This window comes from Torulaspora globosa, chromosome 8 (genome assembly GCF_014133895.1).
Source record: "Torulaspora globosa chromosome 8, complete sequence".
Classification (NCBI taxonomy): Eukaryota; Fungi; Ascomycota; class Saccharomycetes; order Saccharomycetales; family Saccharomycetaceae; genus Torulaspora; species Torulaspora globosa.
The window spans coordinates 791,647-809,606 of NC_050734.1; the positions used below are offsets into that span (position 1 = coordinate 791,647).

The following is a 17,960-nucleotide window of genomic DNA, read 5'->3' on the forward strand; positions in this document are numbered from 1 at the left end:
TCTTCAAACGTTACCTCTTGGCGGTTCGGAAGGGCGATGCGTATCGGTGGCAATTAAAACGTGCGTTCGTCTTATATAGTCGTCCTCATGGCCGGGCAACGCCCATGTAGACTGACAAATCTGTGCCGCGATCGGGATAGGTCATGTGATGCTACTATGGATGCTACTATACAAATCGCATTGAAATTATACATAAGGATATCGATTATGCGATTGATGGGATTAATCCTGGTCCAGTAGTTGGTCCAGAACAATGCTTGGTGATCTATAATGTTTCTTGTTGTTTATCGTCTCTCTTGTTTGGCTTGTGTCTTCAAGCGAAGAAGGAGATCCACCACCCGGTAGCAGATCAACTGTGCTTTTGGAGCGCTTGTTATGGTGGTAGATGTTTGATCTGGCTTGTCCGGTTAGGCCGTCCATGTTATTAAGGATCTGCGTGCAAGATTGCTCGACTTGAGTGCTTACCGGAGAATCGAAAGGAGTGCCGGTGCTGGTGTTATCGTTGGTCCAAAGGGTGGTTCTATTGGCTTCATTTTGCAGCAGTTCAATTGGCGAGATGAACATTGAACGTCTGTTGTTCGACTGATGTACATTCTGATCTCCCCCAGCTGAGTCGTTCTTGGTCTGGTTTAGGAGATTTAGCATTGAGGTGGATGTCAAACTGTAGAGACTTAAGGTGGAAGGCTTATTTCTGAGAACCTTCTCAGACATATCGCTCCTTTCATCGCTGTCGGAACCGTCACTTGTATCTTTGAAGGTTGAATAGAAGAAAGGATCGTATTGACATTTCTCCTCCATATCTTTGAGCTTGTACTCCTTGCGGGCGCTACGCCATGAACTGAAACCGAAAACAATCCATACTACCAGCACAATCCCTAAGATGAATGCTAGACAGCTACCGACCGCTATGAAAACTGTGCCACCCGTATGTGTTGCATGATAGACGTACTTGTTGCCCTCCGAACTTGGAATAAATGGCGTAAAAGTTGCACTGGTAGACTGTGCACTGGAGCTTGTTGAACTAACCGAAGACGAGATACTCGTAGTTGTCGAATTGAGATTCGGTAATCCACGTTCATCCAACATGACTTCAGACATAGCTCCTCGTACTAAAAGAAAACAGCAAAATAAAATTCTCGACCGTTGGACGGTGTCTTTCTTCGAACGTGCGAAAGTCATCGAAGCTGTTGCCATTGAGCTGAAGTGGGAGGAAGATAGTAAGTTACTTCTCATCTTTTTAAAGGAGAAACGAGTGTAAATTTTTCCTTGCAACTCTGAAAAGTTAGAACCCCTGGTAACTGATTGCACAATACCATTTACAGTCCATATCGTGCTTCGAGCATCCCTACAGGGCTGCAAACACTTCTTAGATCATTCCGATCGACGCTTCTGTTATGTTTCGCGATCGATGCACCCGACACGAAAATAGTTACGAAGTTTTTCGCGTCAGTTCGTGTTGCCCATCAAAAGGCTAAACACATGGAACCAGTTCAACATTGAAATATACTGTATACACAACTATCTTCAAAATCTCCAGGTTTCGTCAACGGATTCTACAGCCCATTTGAATTTCTCTCGCAATGATTTCGTGAAGATTTTTTCAATTGGGACTCCATATTTCTTGCAGAATACAACAGAAAGTCGGGGATCAATATAGTTGATCTTGGAGGTACCTAACGAAACCTGAGAGTTTTCCTCTTTATCTCGAAGTTGAATAGCACTTACCTGAATTCTCTGATCCAGCTTCTCGATTTGCTTATCCAGCTTTTCAACCGTGGTGTTGGCTGATTTTAGCTTGATCTCTCGTGTTTCCAATTCTTCCTCGTAGTTTCTTCTTGTCTCCTCGACTTTGTCAAGCCATTCCTTCAGATCTGATTCGGTCAAGAGCTCTTGGCCTTCAAACTTCCTCTTGTCGTTTTCACGAGCGAACTTTTTGTGACATTTCTCAATCTCTCTTTCGATAATGCGTTTATGAATAGAGGCCTCATCCTCTTTAGTTAAATCATCAAGCTCTTCGAAATATTTTGGTCTTTTTTTTAACTCAGACTCATCTAATTGCAGAATAGCTCTCTTAAGCCTGATTTTTTGCCATTCAAGCTCTTTTATCTTATCACTAGCCTTTTGAACCGATTGAGCGTGATTTTTAGTCACAGACCTCTGATGGTTACATAGGATTGCGACCGTTCGGTTAGCAGCGTTGTATTTGAGCAGTTTCTCAGCAACAGTTCCTTCGTTTGGTATAAGGTCCAACTGATCTTGCATCGTCTTCGAAGCATTGTAGGTACGAAAAACTTTCGCTGTCAAACCGGGCATATAATGTTGTAGATGCTTATTCAAAATGCTGGGATCCAAACGGTCAAATAGTTGATCGCCTGGTTGCTTTGGTGGCCTTTTGAAGATTGCCAGGTTCTTAAAAACCTGTTTATCAACCTCGACCTCTTGGTAATATCTAATCGAATCTTTACCAAGGAAATCGAAAATTACTGTGTTTGGGGGGTTAAGTGTGACATGCTCGTATCTTAAGGAGCAACAACCGACAGTGTCTGCCTCGTCCTCCGATTTTTCTCCGCCCGCTCTTAAAGCGAACACATCTATCAGATAGATTGCCACAGATTTTTGACGTTCAAGCATAACCTTGTTCTTCAGGTTCTTAGTATAATCTTTCCTGATAGCGTCGATGTGGTCTTTCAACTGCCTCGCTTTCTCAAATTTCTTATAATCACTTTGGCCATTCAAAGAGGAGTTAGCGGCAAAGCGCACATACTTGAAAGAGTTGGAAATATTTTCTCTCCACATAGCTAACCATTGGACAGTATTGTCATGTCTTATTTCTCCCCATTTTTGGCCTTCTGGTAACGGTGGAATGGGTGCATCTTTGTCCAAGTTCAACACAACATCTTCTGGATAGACTCTTCTCTTCAGTTTACCAGTTTTGGGATGAGCACCACGCCCCCTAAAAAGACCTGGGGGTTCAATTCTGAAGTTTCCGACCTGTTCCTTTCTGCCATCCAGCTCACAGAATTTGTATGGTTCCTCCAATTTCTCCCTTTCCAAACGTAATTGTTTTTTCTCCTGCGAGCTTAATTGCTTTCTTTGCTCTTTCTGCAATTCGAAATATTCGAAAATCTTTGTAAAATCGCACTTGTTAAAATCTTTGATCTCGATATTATTTTGAGTCCCACCGCATTCTCTTAGGACTTCCAGAAAATCATTAAAGAAATTCTTCTGAAAGACAGGATTCTTCGTATGGTCAGATCCTAGTAATGCCGCGTAAAATCCAGCGACTTCTTCAGCCTTAGCTGGCAAGTCTACAGGTTTGCCATCATAATACAGTTTCACATGCGATGGCAGTGGCTCATAAGGAGGTGGAAATATGACGCCATTATGCTTTAATGTTGTCCATTTCACAGAATCGTCCTCCTTTTCAGCTTCCCACCATTTATACCCACCATCCTCCTCTTCCTCTTCTCCTACGCCTTCCTCCTCCTTCTTGATTTTTGATTTAGATGTCTTAGTCTTTCGTGTTGACGTTTCTTTCTTTACTTTGTTCAAACCTGTAGCCTGCTTCTTTCTTGGCTTCTTTGTCGGCTCACTTTTAACCTCGATCCTGGTTGTCTTTTCCTCTTCTAATTCTGGAGTTCGTCCATTCGGTGTCTCAGAAACCTGAGACAGTGCCGTATCGCTATCGAACTCCCCAGTATCGTCATCCTCTTCATCGAGTTGGGCGGCTCTTCTTCTTTTCGAAGTTCGTGACAGTGGAGTATCCTCTTCGTCTGAAGAATACTGACGTTTCTCAGTGGTCATACGGCTTCCGTGAATGATACAACGTTTGTCTATTCCAAGAAGCTTGTCTCGATTAAAATGTTCCCTGGCGTTCTAGCTGAGAAGATCACCTAACCGTTTGATCAAAAAGGCGTTCTAGACCCTGGATCTTAACAAACTAAAACACTAACTTTGAGGTGTGGCTGACGGATCTTCCTTGTAGACTGTCGATTTTTGGTGGATCCAGGTTTCTTAATCTCTTCCCGAATATCAAGGTCCATCTCGCTTCCAGAAACATATATTCTTCAAGCTCTCAGCGGGAAGGAAGAAAAGAGGAAAAAAAAAAAAAACTAGGTCTCGGACAACACCGGAAACCGGACTCATACAAGTAACGCCGGGTAATCACAGTCCGGTTTTGAGGTGCCGTTTTCCGCGTAGGTTCCGGACAAATTGAGATTTATCCTATTTAGGAGGAAATCAAAACAAACAAATACCGAAAGCATCGACAACATAGAAAGAACTACTAGTAGTCTTCAAAATTACTATGAAGCAGTAATAGGATGTATTAACTCCTCAATCAGTTTCACACTGAAGAGATTAATTCACTTCTCAGTTTGTGCAGCTTGCTCGGTTGATACGGAATAATATAGCTCAATATCAGTTGAACGCTTGAGAAGCCGATATAATTCTTCCTATCATAGCTTACACGACTTATTGGCGACGTGCTCAGAAATTGCATCCGTATTACTTTTTAGAAGAAAAAGACAGGTCATTTCGAGCGCTCGGCACAACCAACTCTCAGTTGTCTGGGCTTTAGTTTTACCCCAGGTTCTTTGACACAAAAACGAGAATAAGGCTACACAGTTCCTACATAGCCTGTGAAAGAAAAAGTTCCCCAAATATATAAAGGAGGAGTTCGATTGAAAGGTTATTCTCTACTTTCTCATCCTGGTTCGTTTGGAATCTGGCTTTTAATTAACTTGAAGATTTTTATCGGAAGCGAGTGGTTCAAGGCATACAGTCTGGAAGATGTCGCTAGCACCTTTGCAAACTGTTAGTGAGAAGCTATTGAATAACCGCTCCAACTTGATACATACCCCTGTGAAAGGTACTAAAGCGAATAACAATGCTGGCGTTGGGATTGGCATTGGTACCGGCTTAGATGGAAAAGAAAATCAAGCCGAGAGTCTCCATCATCACCATTATCAAAATAACCACAATAAACGGGTGGACACTAATGGTCAACCAGCCCAAAAAAAGAAGAAGGAGAAATTATCAGCACTCTGTAAAACACCACCATCTTTAATTAAGACTCGCGGAAGGGACTATCATAGAGGCCATTTCTTAGGTGAAGGTGGGTTTGCTCGATGTTTTCAAATTAGAGATGATAGCGGTAAAATATTCGCCGCCAAGACAGTCGCCAAACTATCGATTAAGACGGAGAAAACGAGGAAGAAATTACTGTCGGAGATTCAAATTCACAAAAGCATGAGACATCCCAATATAGTACAATTCATTGACTGTTTTGAAGATGAAACAAACGTGTATATCTTATTGGAGATATGTCCTAACGGTTCCCTGATGGAACTGTTAAAGAAAAGGAAAACGTTGACCGAGCCTGAAGTTCGTTTTTTTACCACTCAGATTTGCGGCGCTATCAAGTATATGCATTCTAGGAGAGTTATACACAGAGACCTTAAACTGGGTAACATATTCTTCGATAAGAACTACAACTTGAAAATCGGAGATTTTGGCCTGGCGGCTGTTCTGGCAAATGATAGAGAGAGAAAATATACAGTATGTGGTACACCAAATTACATTGCTCCTGAGGTACTGATGGGAAAGCATTCCGGACATTCTTATGAAGTGGATATATGGTCAATTGGTGTAATGATTTATGCCCTCTTAATTGGGAAGCCGCCCTTCCAAGCTAAGGATGTGAACACAATTTATGAAAGGATCAAGTGCTGTGATTTTGTTTTCCCCAAGGAGAAATATTTGTCGCCTGAGGCCAGAGTCCTTATTCAAGATCTTCTATCTCTCGATCCACTAGAGAGACCATCTCTAATGGAAGTTATGGATTATGTATGGTTCAGAGGCATTTTTCCACCATATATCCAGTCCGATGTGATGACTGAGGTACCGAACTATGAGGGTACAATAAGTGCGGAAGAGTCATTGATCAATTTCAAGAATTGCATGGAAAGGTCGGGGATAATCGACAATAGTAAACTTCAGAAAAATGTCAAGGATGTCATATCTTTTGTTAACCAAGAAAATGATAATACCTCGAACCAGCAACGTCAAAATATCCTGCCAAACTCTTTATCACCAGGTGGCACCCGTAACAAGTATAAGGAAGTGGTTGATTTAGAAGCGCAAAGGCGATTGAATGACTTAGCCCGTGAGGCTAGGCTACGCAGAGCCCAACAGGCCACGATAAAGAGAGATTTGGTGGCAACTTCAACGAATCTTATTAAATCGGAAATCTCACTGCGGATCCTGGCTAGTGAATGTCATTTAACGTTGAACGGAATATTAGAGGCTGAAGCTCAAAAGCGAATGGGGGGTCTTCCTCAGTCTAGGCTACCTAAAGTGAAACACCCAATAATAGTGACGAAATGGGTAGATTATTCGAATAAGCATGGTTTCTCATATCAGCTATCGACCGAAGATATCGGAGTTCTTTTCAATAATGGAACAACAGTACTGCGGCTGGCTGATGCTGAAGAATTTTGGTACATCAGCTATGACGACCGCGAAGGCTGGGTTGCTAGCCATTATTTACTCACTGAAAAGCCTCGGGAATTGACAAGACATTTAGAAGTCGTTGATTTCTTCTCCAAGTATATGAGAGCGAACTTAAGCAGGGTTTCAACATTTGTGAGGGAAGAGTATCACAAGGATGACGTCTTTTTAAGGCGTTACACGAGATACAAACAGTTTGTTATGTTCGAGTTGAGTGACGGAACTTTCCAATTCAACTTCAAGGATCACAACAAACTTGCAGTTTCAGAGGGTGGTAAACTGGTAACCTACATTTCGCCATCGCATGAGAGTTTAACTTATCCACTAGTAGAGTTACTCAAGATCGGAGAGATACCAAATTATCCCGATTGTAATTTTATGGAAAAGCTGTCTTTGATAAAGGAAGGTCTAAAACAGAAATCTTCTATAGTCACAGTGGAACAAAACCAACCGTGACGCTGAAACAAAAGAGCGCACGGCAGCAGCAATTTAAATCTAATTAATTCGATGCTTACATACCTACAGTCAGGTCAATAGCAAATCTTCAAAGTCATCAAGCCCAGCGCCGACCCTCTGGGGTAGCCCTCTGACTACTTTGGCGGACCTCATCAGTCGAACTAACCGTCTCTACGCTCCTGCTCTACCCTCATATGCCATAATTGTCATCAGATGCAAGTGTCTGTAAATTCCACTCCGTTTCAAAATTGGTTTTCAATACCGCAAGCTTATTAATTATGCTATTGCAAGCATTTTTTAGTGCGTCCTTAGGATCATAACCTTCGACAGTTTGTATCCTCATCTTGAAGCGGGCAAACAGCGGATGCTCAACTTTGTAGGCAGCAAACAGTACTTTCCTATCGTTCAGCAGTTCCGCTCTTATTAAGTTGCCCAGCGTATGGTCTTCCTTCTCGAAAGAAATCACCACAGCGTTTGGTGCCTTGGTATCCGGTTCGATTTTTAGTTTCGACTCACCTTCTCCCAACAAAAAAAGCTCGAATCTATCTGGGGCGTTCATATTGGAGCAAAGTATCTAAATAGCGACCCAATAAGCCCGAATCTGTCGTCGATCTTCTACCTTCAGCTGCGCAACCCATCTTCTAGTAGTCCGCCTGTCATTTACACGAAAAAAACAGCTTAGAATGGACTAAAGAAACCTTTGTTCCGGGTAACTGGAAAACACATCACTGGCGGCTAAAGCTGATACCATGAACAACTCTAAACACTCTTACGAAAACGTCACATCCACCTACTTCAGCGTCCTGTTTGATTGACATCAATCTAATTTGGTTCACAGTGCGACAGGGATATCAACAAGAAACAGAAGGCAACGGACCGGGAAATTGCCAAGGAACTCAGGAAGACCGAGGACAAAAAAAACAGCAAAAGGAAGGACGGTATTAGAACTCCTCCGCGATCGAGATTAGCGAAGATTGCTGATCTCAACACTTGGATGAAATTCCAGTGCTCAAAAGCTTTATATGCTGATCATTTTATCACATCACGTGCTTGCTAATACTCGTTAGTGGTGATTCCCGTCACCAATTTCCCTTTTTTTTTCTTTCCATAGTACGCCTAACCCGCCGGAACTCGACCAAATTTCAGCACTGCACAATAAACTACAACATTAGTTTGATTATCTGTCCCGAAAACAACTCGAAGTTTGGAGCTTGCACTAGCATAGTTCCGATTTGCTCATAATATTTCCTTATAAGCATACGAGAACACTAGGGGTGTGCTTTTTAACTGCGGGGATCTTTGCATAGCATTTCCAGTTTTCGTATTTCTCGTCTTTGGCATTGTTTTTTCTTCGAATTCAGCACCTGTATTGCTAATCCCGCTTTGCTGGTCAATTGTTACTTACGTCTCGTTGGGAAATTTTATTTCATACTCGTTGAAGCGGGTTTGTTCATTTATCTAGATGAGCAATTCTCATGTTTGGAGTCAGCCGGCCGGCAGCGGCAGTGGTAATAAAGACGATCCGGGTCCCAAAGATCATGAGAATGGAGAAAATGGTTCTTCGGAACAACCGGGCACCATTACTGGTTTAACCTCCGTTGTTCAGGGTAGCCTTCCTATGAGCTCTCCAGTTTCCTCGGAGCTGCCAAAACAGAATCTAGAGGTGAACGGTGAGCATAAACCACATGTTGTTCTGCCTTCTATATCAGATTTAAGCGGTGAAACATCCCAAGCTACCAGGATTGCTGGTAATCTTGCGGATGTTCCCCCAAAGGACAGTCCTGTTTCAAATGCCAGGGTGACAATTTTACCGCACCAACCGTTGCGACTACCCTCGGTTCACTCCACCTACAACAGCCCGCCAGTAATACCTGCAATGCCCGAAAATCGAAGCCCTGTGCACGACACAAATGGTCAGAAATTGGAAGTCACGAATGCGAATATGAACAATGGAGTTAAATCCAGTCAGGCTACTAACACAGGCATATCGCTGGCAAACTTTGATAATCCAATGCCGCCATCACAATATCAGACAGCCTTGCCTAACTCTAACTTTCAGCTGTTACAGCCCACCGCTCAGCAGCAGCAGCAGCAACAGCAACAGACACAAGATGTCTACTACCGGCCATTGAACGTTAAAGATGCTCTTTCGTATCTCGAGCAAGTGAAGTATCAATTTAGCTCCAGGCCGGATGTTTACAACCATTTCCTCGATATAATGAAAGACTTTAAATCACAGGCTATCGACACCCCTGGGGTCATTGAGAGAGTCTCTTCTCTGTTTAAAGGGTATCCTAACTTGATCCAAGGCTTCAACACTTTCTTACCTCAGGGCTACTGGATTGAGTGCTCTGCTAATCCCGATGAACCCATTAGAGTTACAACTCCAATGGGTGCATCCTGCGTGGCGGGAACTATGGAGAATGCAGGGCAAAGTTTTCAAGCACAGCCACGAGCACGTCAAATGCAGCAATTGGGGTCAAAGCAGGAGCAAGCGACTAGCGTTTCCCAAGGCGACCGTCAAGCGGCAGTTGAATCCGTAGTGCCAACCATCAATCCTAATTTAAACGTGTCCAATCCAGCTCAACATCAATCTCAGCAACAAATTCAGGATTTCCAGGTGCCTTTACAAGCGCCACTTGGGCAATCCCTTCAATTGCAGGCCAATGATCAGACAAAAAAAACAGCTGATGTTGAATTTAGCCAGGCTATCAACTATGTGAATAAGATCAAGAACAGGTTTGCAGATAAACCTGACATTTACAAAAATTTTCTGGAGATTTTACAAACATACCAAAGGGAGCAGAGACCTATCAACGAGGTGTACGCACAAGTCACGGTATTGTTTCAGAATGCGCCGGATTTGTTAGATGATTTCAAGAAGTTTCTGCCCGATTCCTCTGCAACTTCCGGACGTGAACAGCAGCAGCACCAAGCACCAAGCTTGATGCAGCAACCTCAGATATATGGCTTTGGCTCCTACTACAATGAGACAAGTCCTCCAACGTCGCGTCAAAATCTGCCACCTTTAGGCAGCTTCTCTCCCCCTTCTAACGGAACTATTCCGCATACTTACTATCGTGAACAGCAACCACGTCCTGTCGGTTTACCGCCTGTGCCGCAGGTTGAAAGTCATCTTGAGCCAAAACTATCGCTTCAGCATGCTGCAGGAATATCCGGAGAACCACTACCCATGTCTAACTTGAGATCGCAAATTGCTGGTCAAAGCCCGTCAGAGTTCGCGCAGATTCAGCAGCAGCAGTTACAGCAAATGCCCCTAGCAGAGCAGTCGGTCAACCAACAGGAGGCGCAGTTTCTCGATGTTACTGTAAGGCCAGAAATCGACCTGGATCCTAGCATTGTGCCTGTCGTTCCAGAGCCTACGGAGCCTATCGAAGACAGTCTCTCGTTTGTCGAAGAAACAAACTTCTTTGACAAGGCCAAGAAATTTATTGGGAATAAACAGGTATACACCGAGTTTTTAAAGATTTTGAATCTTTTTTCTCAAGATCTTTTGGAAACAGAAGAGTTGGTTGATAGAGTAGAGCACTACCTGGGCGGCAATAAAGAGCTCTTTACGTGGTTCAAGAACTTTGTTGGCTATCAGGATAAGCCTAAGCACATAGAGAACATCGTTCATGAGAAGCATCGCTTGGATTTGGATTTATGCGAAGCTTGTGGCCCCAGCTACAAGAAGCTGCCGAAGACCGACACTTTCATGCCCTGCTCGGGACGAGATGAGATGTGTTGGGCGATATTGAACGATGAATGGGTTGGTCATCCGGTTTGGGCCTCAGAAGACTCGGGTTTCATTGCTCATCGTAAGAATCAATATGAGGAGACACTATTCAAGATTGAGGAAGAAAGGCATGAGTATGACTTCTATATTGAGTCGAATTTGAGAACTATTCAAACGCTGGAAACGATTGCAAGCAAGATTGCCAACATGTCGGAGGAGGAGAAAGCCAGTTTCAAACTACCGCCTGGTTTAGGTCATACATCTTTGACAATTTACAAGAAAGTAATTAGGAAGGTTTACGACAAAGAGAGAGGTTTTGAAATTATAGATGCATTACACGAATACCCAGCTGTCGCTGTTCCGGTGGTCTTAAAGAGGCTGAAGCAGAAGGATGAAGAATGGAGACGAGCTCAGAGAGAGTGGAATAAAGTTTGGAGAGAACTGGAACAGAAAGTCTACTACAAGTCGTTAGATCATCTTGGTCTCACATTTAAGCAAGCGGACAAAAAGCTTCTGACAACTAAGCAGCTTGTGTCAGAGATCAGTAGCATAAAGAGTGACCAGACCAACAAGAGAATGCACTGGCTGACTCCGAAACCAAAAAGTCAATTGGATTACGATATTCTCGATAAAGAAGTGCTTTTCGACATTTTATGTCTGACCGACGTCTTCATTAATCATAGCTCGAATTATTCAAATCCCGATAAGGAGCGTTTGGGGGATCTCTTTAAAGTATTTGTGTCATTGTTTTTCTCAATACCTCTTGAAGAAGTGAACATTGCAATAAAGTCCCGAAATAACGATGGTAACAACGTAGAACAACCCGATGAAACAGAGACCGGTCGTGCTTCAACAGGTAGCAAGCGTTTCCGAGAGGATGAATTGCAGCTGTGCGATATTCTTCATAGGGCTAAATATCAGAAGCTGAGAAATCGCTCAACAGATGATGAAGCATCAGAGGGTAGCGGCATGGATGTTGAACCTGAGTTCGAGGGAGAGGACGAAACAATTAAGCAAGAAGCCAAGAAACCTTGGCTATTAGGGAATCTTGTAGATGAAGTCAATGCTCAAGGATTGATGAGCAACCGCAAAACATTTAACCTTATTGCCAATACCAATATCTATGTTTTCTTCAGGCATTTGACGACTCTTTATGAGAGGTTGTATGAGGTGCGCAAAATAAACGAAGAAGTCACGAAAGAAATCAACAGCAGAAAGATTGTTCAATTTGCAAAGGATCTGAATTTAATATCGCAACAGCTCAAGGACATGGGTCTCGATTTTGAAGGAGCCGATGCTTATGAGCAGCTTCTACATTTGTGCAAACGGCTCATTGAAGGTGACATCGAACATCAATGGTTCGAAGAAAGTCTTCGCCAGGCCTATAATAACAAGGCATTCAAATTATACACTGTTGATAAGGTTCTGCAGTCATTGGTGAAACATGCACATGCTATTCTCACTGATTCAAAAACATCCCAAATAATGATACTTTTCGAAAAGGACAGAAATCAGATAAACACAAGCGCTAAGGATCAAATATTGTACAGATTGCAGGTACGTTCTTACATGTCGACCTCGGAGAATATGTTCCGCATAGAGTACAATAAACAGAAGAGACATGTTTGCATACAGTACATCGCGATTGATGATTTGACGTTAGCAGAACCGAAATCTTTGGAGGATAAATGGAAATATTATGTCACATCCTATTCGTTATCGCATCCTACAGAAGGAGTTTCCCAGGAGGAGCTTCAAGTTCCGTTTCTGGAAAAGATAGTGGAATCTGAGGAGGACCTTGGAAGCGATGTCGATAACCCAAACGAGAGACATTCTCCTGAGGGCGTGTCTAAATCTGCTTTGAAAATTCAAATCGATCCCGAGACTTATCTACTGAAGATTGAGCCGGGATCTTTCGATGTCTTTTCTCGCAAGTCGATTAATAAATTTCCAGAGGAGGCAGGCAGTACTCAAATTAAGTTACAAAAGAAGAAGGCAAAACTAATCAAGTTCTTGGAGGGAACGAAAGGATGGAAACAGAGCTTGACTGATGTACAAAGAAAAGAGGTAGAAGCCAGGCTAGCTTACATCAGAAAGCATGGCTCATTCGAGGGTTATACTTCAAATGTCTCAGGTGAAGACCGAATGGCTGAGAAGGCCTCCCTCGGGATTGCAAAGCCGACTGAGCAAGCTGGCTTCATGAATAGATCCCCAGCTAACAAGGGCATCACTGAGGTTGAAGATAAGGAGAATGATACCACGGCAGATGAAGTTGACACCGAGGCCCCAGCACACTGATCGTTGCGATGAGTCAAACGCGGCCAAAATTCGCGATATTGTTAGATTCGCCACTCTGTACCTATATACAAATCTTAAAAATGACTATGATACCGTATTAACGCTAATGCTCAGCCGATCTGCTCAGTGTCGATATCAACACCAAAATCTGTTAAATTCTCCCCCCATTCGTTTTGCCAATCTTTCCTCTCGACCAAGTCCCACCTATCAGCTGGTCGCCTCCTGACAAGCTGTTCTCCTCCCTCTGTTCTAGTTTCTATGATCTCCATTGTGGTTCCAGAGCCAGATTTCCTACTTGCTCCATCTGGAGGCCACGGAAGTGCCAGAAGTATGTCCTCAATTCGACTGTCTGGTGTATACTCTGAAATATCATTTTTGGGGAAAGACATGCCATTTCCAAGAGGGCCTCCAATTGGAGTAAGCCATAGAAATGGGTGGCCAAGTAGTTGGGCGGCGTTCTCCCAGGGACTGAGGTCATACGGGAAATTCACAACATCATCAAAGTGTAATCTTTGCTGGACTAAGGTTTTATTAGCTCTCACTTGGCTAATTTGTTCACGAGATTGGGGGAATAGCTTCCATGCGGATTCCAAAAGCAAAGGTATTAATCGCTTAGCATTGAAAAGCGATTGCAATCTTTCCAGCTCCCAAGACTCAATTTGGGACATACCTCCAAAAATCTGGTTATTCAGGCAGCGAACAAATAGGCTCGTTATCGTAAGCAACACAAAGCCGTCCAGAGGGGTCAAAATTGTCAAAAAGATCAGCTCGGATCTTTTTACCAAGTAATTAGGTAAATTTCTATTCTTCCACAAGAACATTATCCTGTAAACCAAATGGTAAAAGAGGAATCCGGTCGTTGTAATAACCCAAAAGAGGAACCTCAGAAATGGGGCAAAGTTTTTATAACCAACGCAGTTCATAGTCCATGGACAGTGATGATCCATCATCAGGACACATTTGCCGCATGTTTTGCAGTGATGTGCTCGAGGGGGCTTGTAATTACTGCACTTCCGGCAGTAATTTCTCCACTCCCGCTCCAACGGCTCAAAGTGTGAAGCTGCCGTTCCTGGATCGGTATAAATTGCCAAATAATATGAAATCCAGATTAAAATTAAGCTGAATTGAAACCAAACCTGCAGGAGGGGTGAGAGAAAATTCAGCAGGATGAAAAGATGGCTACAGTAGCCTATGAAAGAAATCAGAAAGCATGGTATTGCTATTCCTAGCCAAGGCCATTTTAATTTTACTGGCATTGTTGACTTCTAATGCTTATGATTTGTAAGTTCAGATAGTTTGCATTTTCAAAGTTCGCTCCAGTGGATTCCGTTGCCAAAGATTTCAAGAGCGTGTTTGTGAATTGACGCTTCGATGAAAAGAAATGATTATGCGCTCTTGAAGACTGGGCACTATGTCGCCTTTTAAGGCGTGAGATGAAAGTGCAGAATCTTTTTGTAGTAAGCGGTAGGAGCTCTTTGCTCAATTAAATTCTATAACTCGCCCAAAGCACAACGCAACATTAGGACAAGTTGTGTATTTTCGGTTCAACCGATATGATAAACCTGTATAACTCGCCCAAAGCACAACGCAACATTAGGACAAGTTGTGTATGTTCGGTTCAACCGATATGTTAAACCTGAAGCTCCAACAACCGCAGCTTCTATGGCCAAGTTGGTAAGGCGCCACACTAGTAATGTGGAGATCATCAGTTCGAATCTGGTTGGAAGCATTTTTTTTACAATTTTGATAGTTAGCAAAGCTGCAGGAAGCCGGCTTGCAAAAGGACTGACAGGACTTCCAGAAACTATAATAAAATCAGTTAAATGTATCTATTGATGGACTTGAAGCTGGCGCCATAGCCATTTTCAAATGAACTAAATCGTAACTTTTGATCAATCCGTTCAAATGGCATAAGGCGGCGACCACGACTAATATATGAAAAAGCTGATGCGAATGTCCCCATATGTCAAACCTTCCAGGAGAACATTTCTCCGGGAAACGCATTCCATATAAGACGGCCCCAACGATGTAAAAAATTCCCCCAAGAAGGACCCATTTCACTTGAATCCGTAGATATAGCTCGCTAAAACCGTAATGAATACTGCCTGCTATGATGGGTAGGACAGCTGACAACCCGAAGGCAACAAAGAGTGCCGCTCTATATGGACGCCATTCTCGAGTCCTGAATCTTTCCTTCATGGAAACAACCGCGCAGGCTAGTCCGAAGGAACAGGTGACGACCGTAAAGAAGTAAAAGAGGGATGGCGACTCGTGAAAGCCGTAATACATAATACTTATCATCGAGTTGACGATCAGTACCACAATTCCCAAGTAATCTAATTTGTTCCCAAAGGTTGCCACGGACAATGAATGATTCTTCAAACAGTGGAAAATGCTACTCAGCGTCAGACAAGTAAAAGCACCAACAAAAAATAGATCAATCATGAAATAGTCAATGAAGCTCGTTGTCTCAAACTTGGTGATCGCAAACTTATTGAAGAACAAAATAAAGAAGAAAGCAATTCCCGGCATAAGATGGGAATAAATGTTAATTGATTCATTGTGTAGGTAGAAGAGACTTTTGAAACATTCCCAGGAGCTCTTAGTCTCACCAACATATCCCGTTAGAATATGCTCGTTATCTCTTTGCCACTCTGGTATCTCATCCCATGTATATAACCTTCGAGCCTTTCTCCTCAAGCTATCCTTATCCGCTGGTGAATCTTCATGGGAAATCATAGCAACCGGCCTTTGAATCGTTACAGATCCCGTGGACCGTTTCTTCAGATTTTCATACATTTTTCCCTAAGCTTATAGGGTCCCCGGTGGTGGATATTTAATCTCAATCAATGATTGCTTTATACCTGATACGATGAAATCTAATCATTCTCAGTTAGAGGGAATTGACCAACAGCTCGGTCACGCTAACCGAGCACTTGTACGGAAGTAGCTCTGTACACGACCATTAAATTCAACTTGACAGAGTTCCCACGTCGATCGCAGACAAAAGATCTGTACACCGCGAGGGTAAAGAAAAATCCAACAGAATTATTTTCAGTTGTCCATTGGATCTGAATCTGCCCTCATTCGAGCTAAATTCTCCTTCTACTACTGAGCCTCATTCAAATATCTATCCATTTTGCCCGCCTACTAAAAGAGATCAAGGGTGGGTTATTGTAGTATGAGACGGCATCCTTTGTTTCACTACGTATGGACTTGGTTTGACTTGGTATTCGACGAGTCTTCCTCGTCGATTTTGACACCGGAACATGGTTACTACGGCCCGTAGCTGCCATGTTCCCTGGCTGTTGCAAGCAATATTTGTCTGGGCGCAACACACCGAATCCATAGCATTGTCAAGCATTGAGACAAGATGCACGTGGCGCCTAACTTTTCATAAAGCAATCCTTTCCTTTAAGCATATCATTAGTAGAGTATGGGAATCTTGACAGGTTTATCTACCGACAACTACAAAAATACTCTTCATGTATTTTGCAGCCTCCAATAACTGCAACCTGATTGCCTAGTGTTCTGAGAATCTAAACATTCATACTTGCGGCAAGTACATCATTGAAGACGCTAGTAAGCAAGACGAAAAAAATAAACGGCATTCTTGACTTCCAAATCTCATTTATCAAGTCGATCAGTTACACAACTCAGCCATTACTATCGAATCATTGTTGCAGACTTGGTCACCAATAAACGCTCCCTTACTCTTCAATAAAATAATGGACTATTTTGAGCTGAATCAACAAGCAGAATCGGGGGAAATCTAAGAGGGCTTTTAACAAGGACTGAACTAAATCACAAGACATAAGTTAAGGGCAATGCAAATCATGAAGGTAGCAGAAGCCACGACAGCAGATAAGTCCTTGCCAGAGGATCGTCCCAAGGAGGAGAGCAAAGAAATTCCCACGATATATCTTCATCCAAAGTTTTCAAATTGCTCTAGGACGGACCTAGCGATTCTGATATCTCGAATGCTAACCTTTTTGATACAGATCAACGACTCGTCGTCTTCCTCCGCACCAGATAAACTTTCGGGCTTGACGAGATTCCATTCGAGAGTGCCGCCTAATATTTCCGTTTACAATTATCTTCTGCGGCTAACAAAGTATTCGTCGCTTGAACATTGTGTTCTGCTAACAGCTGTTTACTACATTGACCTCCTATCAAGCGTCTATCCTATTTTCAAGTTAAACTCGTTGACAGTTCATCGGTTTCTTTTGACTGCAACCACCGTGGCAAGTAAGGGCCTTTGCGATTCTTTCTGCACTAACACTCATTACGCAAAAGTCGGTGGAGTCCATAGCAGTGAATTGAACATTTTAGAATGTGAATTCTTGAAAAGAGTTAACTACAGAATACTCCCCAGGGACAATAATATAGATTGGTGCAAGCTGGAATCGAAGTTCCACAGTTTCTCGCTGTACGACGAACCAACAGAGTTACCAAACATCGGATCAACGGCAGCTTTGAAAAACAGCGGATACAACGTTTTGAATGCCTACTTTCGTAAAATAGTTCAGTTGGTCGGGCCCTATGATGCTTCACCAGATAAATCCAAAGCGGCCAATTATGCTTTGCTTCCTCCGTCACCCAAGGAGAACTGTGCCAAAATACTTGGAGATGGAGAACTGGTCATACAGAGTGACTCCCTCGGCAAAAGCTCAACGGGAGCTATGATATCAGGCACCAAACGTCCCAGTATCCAGGAGGCCCATTCACGAAAACGGAACCTGGAAATTGAAGGGACAGATCATCAACCAATCGAAAAAAAAGTTTCAGAGCTAACTAAGTCAAAAAAACAGACATTCAATCAAAAAGCACCTACATTCACATAGCATTTTAGCAGTATATAATTGAATCGCATCTCTGGGAACAGTAGCTAGAGATAATACTGACCCTAAAAGTTCGATGGTATTGGATTCTTTGTCAAACACTTTTTTGGTCTCGG

At 42.8% G+C, this 17,960-nt stretch overlaps 8 protein-coding genes and 1 non-coding gene across 9 annotated transcripts; 4 read left to right on the forward strand and 5 right to left on the reverse strand.

The window, feature by feature from the left end:
• Window positions 1-222: 222 nt before the first annotated feature.
• Window positions 223-1,233, reverse strand: CSI2 (Csi2p; the record flags this gene model as incomplete). The annotated part of the gene is made up of 1 exon (XM_037285848.1): window positions 223-1,233. The coding sequence occupies one exon, from the start codon at window positions 1,231-1,233 to the stop codon at window positions 223-225; it is 1,011 nt and encodes a 336-aa protein (XP_037141744.1).
• A 291-nt stretch (window positions 1,234-1,524) lies between these two features.
• TOP1 (DNA topoisomerase 1) lies at window positions 1,525-3,804 on the reverse strand (the record flags this gene model as incomplete). Its single annotated transcript, XM_037285849.1, has 1 exon — window positions 1,525-3,804. The coding sequence occupies one exon, from the start codon at window positions 3,802-3,804 to the stop codon at window positions 1,525-1,527; it is 2,280 nt and encodes a 759-aa protein (XP_037141745.1).
• Window positions 3,805-4,791: 987 nt separating this feature from the next.
• CDC5 (polo kinase CDC5) lies at window positions 4,792-6,966 on the forward strand (the record flags this gene model as incomplete). The annotated part of the gene is made up of 1 exon (XM_037285850.1): window positions 4,792-6,966. The coding sequence occupies one exon, from the start codon at window positions 4,792-4,794 to the stop codon at window positions 6,964-6,966; it is 2,175 nt and encodes a 724-aa protein (XP_037141746.1).
• A 190-nt stretch (window positions 6,967-7,156) lies between these two features.
• RPB11 (DNA-directed RNA polymerase II core subunit RPB11) lies at window positions 7,157-7,525 on the reverse strand (the record flags this gene model as incomplete). The annotated part of the gene is made up of 1 exon (XM_037285851.1): window positions 7,157-7,525. One exon carries the CDS (start codon window positions 7,523-7,525, stop codon window positions 7,157-7,159), a length of 369 nt encoding a protein of 122 aa, XP_037141747.1.
• A 903-nt stretch (window positions 7,526-8,428) lies between these two features.
• Window positions 8,429-13,003, forward strand: SIN3 (transcriptional regulator SIN3; the record flags this gene model as incomplete). The annotated part of the gene is made up of 1 exon (XM_037285852.1): window positions 8,429-13,003. One exon carries the CDS (start codon window positions 8,429-8,431, stop codon window positions 13,001-13,003), a length of 4,575 nt encoding a protein of 1,524 aa, XP_037141748.1.
• A 110-nt stretch (window positions 13,004-13,113) lies between these two features.
• Window positions 13,114-14,259, reverse strand: PFA4 (palmitoyltransferase PFA4; the record flags this gene model as incomplete). Its single annotated transcript, XM_037285853.1, has 1 exon — window positions 13,114-14,259. The coding sequence occupies one exon, from the start codon at window positions 14,257-14,259 to the stop codon at window positions 13,114-13,116; it is 1,146 nt and encodes a 381-aa protein (XP_037141749.1).
• Window positions 14,260-14,659: 400 nt separating this feature from the next.
• HG536_0Htrna7T lies at window positions 14,660-14,732 on the forward strand. Its single transcript has one exon. It is a non-coding gene; the product is annotated as a tRNA-Thr (tRNA).
• An 86-nt stretch (window positions 14,733-14,818) lies between these two features.
• Window positions 14,819-15,802, reverse strand: IZH2 (PAQR-type receptor; the record flags this gene model as incomplete). The annotated part of the gene is made up of 1 exon (XM_037285854.1): window positions 14,819-15,802. One exon carries the CDS (start codon window positions 15,800-15,802, stop codon window positions 14,819-14,821), a length of 984 nt encoding a protein of 327 aa, XP_037141750.1.
• A 1,028-nt stretch (window positions 15,803-16,830) lies between these two features.
• PHO80 (Pho80p) lies at window positions 16,831-17,847 on the forward strand (the record flags this gene model as incomplete). Its single annotated transcript, XM_037285855.1, has 1 exon — window positions 16,831-17,847. One exon carries the CDS (start codon window positions 16,831-16,833, stop codon window positions 17,845-17,847), a length of 1,017 nt encoding a protein of 338 aa, XP_037141751.1.
• Between the last annotated feature and the right edge of the window lie 113 nt (window positions 17,848-17,960).